The 3,838-nt window shown below is 40.2% G+C and overlaps 1 protein-coding gene across 1 annotated transcript; it reads left to right on the top strand.

Annotated features, from left to right (window-relative positions):
• The first annotated feature begins 468 nt into the window (after positions 1-468).
• On the top strand, positions 469-1,852 carry LOC107576866 (beta-1,3-galactosyl-O-glycosyl-glycoprotein beta-1,6-N-acetylglucosaminyltransferase 3-like). The gene has a single exon (XM_016262988.1). It carries the CDS (start codon positions 557-559, stop codon positions 1,850-1,852), a length of 1,296 nt encoding a protein of 431 aa, XP_016118474.1. The 5' UTR covers positions 469-556.
• Positions 1,853-3,838: the final 1,986 nt, after the last annotated feature.

The following is a 3,838-nucleotide window of genomic DNA, read 5'->3' as shown; positions in this document are numbered from 1 at the left end:
TGGTGACCTAAAAGAGTGGCAAAAGGTTCTAAACTTACAAACTTAACACATACTTTAAAGGGATAGTTCACTCAATAAGTGAACTATAAGTATTTCATTTTTGGGTGAACTATCCCTTTAAATGAAACACTTGTGCGAAAACAGCTACAGATATGGTAACCAAAAGATGCTTGCTCAAAGAGGCAACCCTTAGTTTGAAAATCCATGACATGATATTTGTTACTTTAAATCTTTCTTAATATTAAAAAAAGTTTTTTTTTCTTTCCCATAAACATCTCTGGTATACAAAGCTTACAAACTTTTTTATTTAATGCTCTTACTGACCATGGTATCAGACAATCACACCCTCCAGGAAGATGACAGCCACACCTCTCATGTGTAATAATTATTATGCATTTTTGCAGAGGTCAGCCCTTCCCCTTTGAATATGATTCGCTATCTTTCAGTTCCTGCCACATGCTTCTGGTATGTGAACAAGAGAGGCTGTTTCATACCTTACTGACAAAGGTTTCCTCTCCTGGTACTTGTTTCTGGCAGGTTATAATCTTAACTCAACATGGGATTTAATAATCAGAGCAATATGAAAATAATCTCCATCCTTTCCGTGACTGTAACCATGTCTGTCCTTGTGCTGAATTATCCTGGACAAAGGACAAATTGCCCTCACAAGGAAGGTGAGGTCTTGAATCACTCACTAAAGCAGGATGTTGGAGAACTACAGGCTTGTTCTGCTATTATCCAAGGAGACCTGGATGGAGTGGACAAGGATGTTTTCAGGAAGCTCCTGGCCTCTAAAAAAAGAAAAACTTTGCTATCAGAGTCATTCTACCTCAACGCAACCAAGGATTGTCCATCCTACCTCCGAGACAGAGGATTTCTGACGGTTTCTCTCAGTAAAGAGGAGAAAGATTTCCCCATTGCTTACTCCATGGTGATACATGAGAAGATCGAGATGTTTGAAAGGCTCCTGAGAGCCATTTACACTCCTCACAATGTGTACTGTGTTCACGTGGACCAGAAGTCTCCTGAGATCTTTAAAGAAGCAGTAAGGGCCATTACGTCCTGCCTGACCAATGTGTTTGTGGCCAGCAAACTGGAGCATGTGATCTACGCCTCTTGGTCTCGAGTTCAAGCGGACATCAACTGCATGCAGGATCTGCTCAAGTCACCTGTCCAGTGGAAGTATCTGCTCAACACATGTGGCACTGATTTCCCCATTAAAACCAATGCAGAAATGGTTCAGTCTCTAAAACTCCTGAATGGAAAGAACAGTTTGGAGTCTGAGACCGTAGAGGCCAAAAAGGGCCGCTGGCAATATCATCACGACGTTAAGAACGTTGTGACTCGGACAGATGTTAAAAAGTCGCCTCCACCAATAAAGACCCCAATGTTCTCAGGAAATGCTTACTTTGTGGTTTCAAGAGAGTTTGTGGAGCATATCTTCAAAAGCAAAGAGATTCAAGATTTCATGGAATGGGAGAAAGACACGTACAGTCCAGATGAGCACATGTGGGCTACATTACAGAGGATGCCTTCAGTTCCAGGATCTAATCCTCCAAACATCAAGTATGAACAATCGGACATGAATGCAATTGCTCGTCTGGTGAAGTGGCGCTACCATGAAGGAGATCTAAAGAGTGGGGCTCCCTACCCACCATGCACTGGGATGCACAGACGGGCAGTGTGTGTCTATGGAGCTGGGGACTTGAAATGGATTGTACAGCAACACCATCTTTTGGCAAACAAGTTTGACCCAGAAGTAGATGATGCAGCAATCAAATGTATGGAAGCCTTTTTAAGGTACAAAGTTATTTATGGTCGATCATTACTAACATCGGACATTGTTTTATAGTGCTATCTGTAAATTTTTGTAAATAATGTATCATTCTTTGTTATTGATAAGAAATATATTGATATGATATATATTTTATTTATATTGAAATATTTATGTGTTATATATATTTATGTTTTATAAAATATAATAAACTTTCTATGCAGGTCATATTTTTTCTTTTAGGATGTTGCAAATTGGTAAATTAAATTTATGAATTTGACAAACTCTTTGTACACTCCAGAGAAGCTCTCTTTTTGTTATGCATAACATTTCATATAAACCAACACATTTGCTAATAACTTTTAAGAAAAATGAACATAAACAGATCATTAGTCGGTCAGTCTACCAACAATAAAAATTATGTTAAAAACAATGAATTTACAGAAAACATTTTTTTGTCATGAGTTGTCGGTGATATTGTGCTCTGACATATAACAAGTAATTTACATTTATGTAAAAACGTACCACAGAAATGTGTCTATAAATAAAGAAACATTATGGTTTTCCTTAAAATGGAGCATACGCAGAATGTGTGGTTATAATCCCAAGAATGACAGTCCACACACTAACAGACTCTTGTATACCTGCATATCAAAAAACAAGTAACCTTTGCAGTAAAATCACTTTCACACTATTGCTGAAGATACATATGTTACTTTGTACAATCTTCATATTACATTCCTGCAAAGATGACAAAACTTACGAAAAAATTACAGTTCTGCTGCAAAATATAAGGGTAGCTGTGTTTTAGACCATACATGGAAATGCCAATTACTCTACACTCTCCAATGCCATCAAACGTAGACAAAAATTCTGCAGTGCATAAGAAGGTATTGAGGTTTAAGGTATTGTTTAGGGGGAGGGTGGGGGGTGGTGTTGGAACGGAATTGAGAGCCACTGGTGTACTCTGTGGTGGGAGACACAATTAAGTGTGGCATGTGATTTTATCAGTGACTGACTTAAAGGGGTCATATGATGCTGCTTAAAAGAACATTGTTTTGTGTATTTGGTGTAATAAAATGTGTTTATGCGGTTTAAGGTTAAAAAAACACAGTCCCGGGCTCCCGGCCGGAGCGACGAGACAAAACCAATAAAACTCATTATAAACGAGGCATTTGTTGCATCCAGTGGGGACATAATTACGGATTATAATGACTTATACTGTCTTTTTACGCGCTGCGTTGCATCGCGCCGCGTAAACATAAAACCATGTCTGCATTTGTGATCGGAGAAATGACAAACAAGTGCTACTCTACACTGCTCAAAAAACATGCGTTTGAATCACCAGTGGCAAATTCTTTAAATATAAAAAACGTACTTACAGTCTATGAGTCAGAACAGCCAGCATTGTAGTCTACTCTCCCAGGATCAGGAAACAGTCCTCCATAAAATGCGCTGCACACATCTGAATATTTGGGTTAAACTGTTCTGAAACAGTGTTGTAAATACAACTTAACCACTGATTTCTAGTCGTGTCCTCTTTTGGAAGGCCAAACAAAGTAGTTTCGCTTTCACAACGAAACAGCGTCACACACCGTGGCCTAGAGTGAGCGGAGGCGGGCGGGCTTGAGAATGGCGTGGCCGGCAGATTCGACGAAGGAGCGTCCGGCGGGCTTGCTACATGTGACGACCCCGGGCTGGACTCCTCTTCGTCCACGGTGAAAGCCGATCCAGAGATCCACAGCGCGAAGTTGATGTATTTCCTCAGCGACCAGCACGGATCAGCTCCAGGCATGACGAAGCGGATATTGTCCTCTTTTGGAAGGCCAACCAAAGTAGTTTCACTTTCACAACGAAACACTTCACGACATGGCGGCTGCGGCAAAAACAATACTACAGCGAAAATAAGTTACTCCTCCTTTCTTTGCGTGAACATTTGGGCGGTGTTATGCAAATCTTCCCACATCGTGACGTAGATATGTTGGGGGCGTGTTAGAACGAGCCGTTTTAGGTAGGCGTGGTTGACTCTTAACTTTTATAAAAAAGTATCTCTTTAGATTTGAG

The sequence above is a fragment of the Sinocyclocheilus grahami genome, unplaced genomic scaffold (assembly GCF_001515645.1).
Source record: "Sinocyclocheilus grahami isolate Dianchi unplaced genomic scaffold, SAMN03320097.WGS_v1.1 scaffold4502.1, whole genome shotgun sequence".
In the NCBI taxonomy this organism is placed as follows: Eukaryota; Metazoa; Chordata; class Actinopteri; order Cypriniformes; family Cyprinidae; genus Sinocyclocheilus; species Sinocyclocheilus grahami.
The sequence above is the reverse complement of the archived record's forward strand: the minus strand, read 5'-3'. Positions and strand labels throughout refer to the sequence as shown.

What these genes read in the sequence shown, in the direction of transcription:
- LOC107576866 (XM_016262988.1), top strand. Translation starts at nt 557, where the DNA reads ATGGGATTTAATAATCAGAGCAATATGAAAATAATCTCCATCCTTTCC.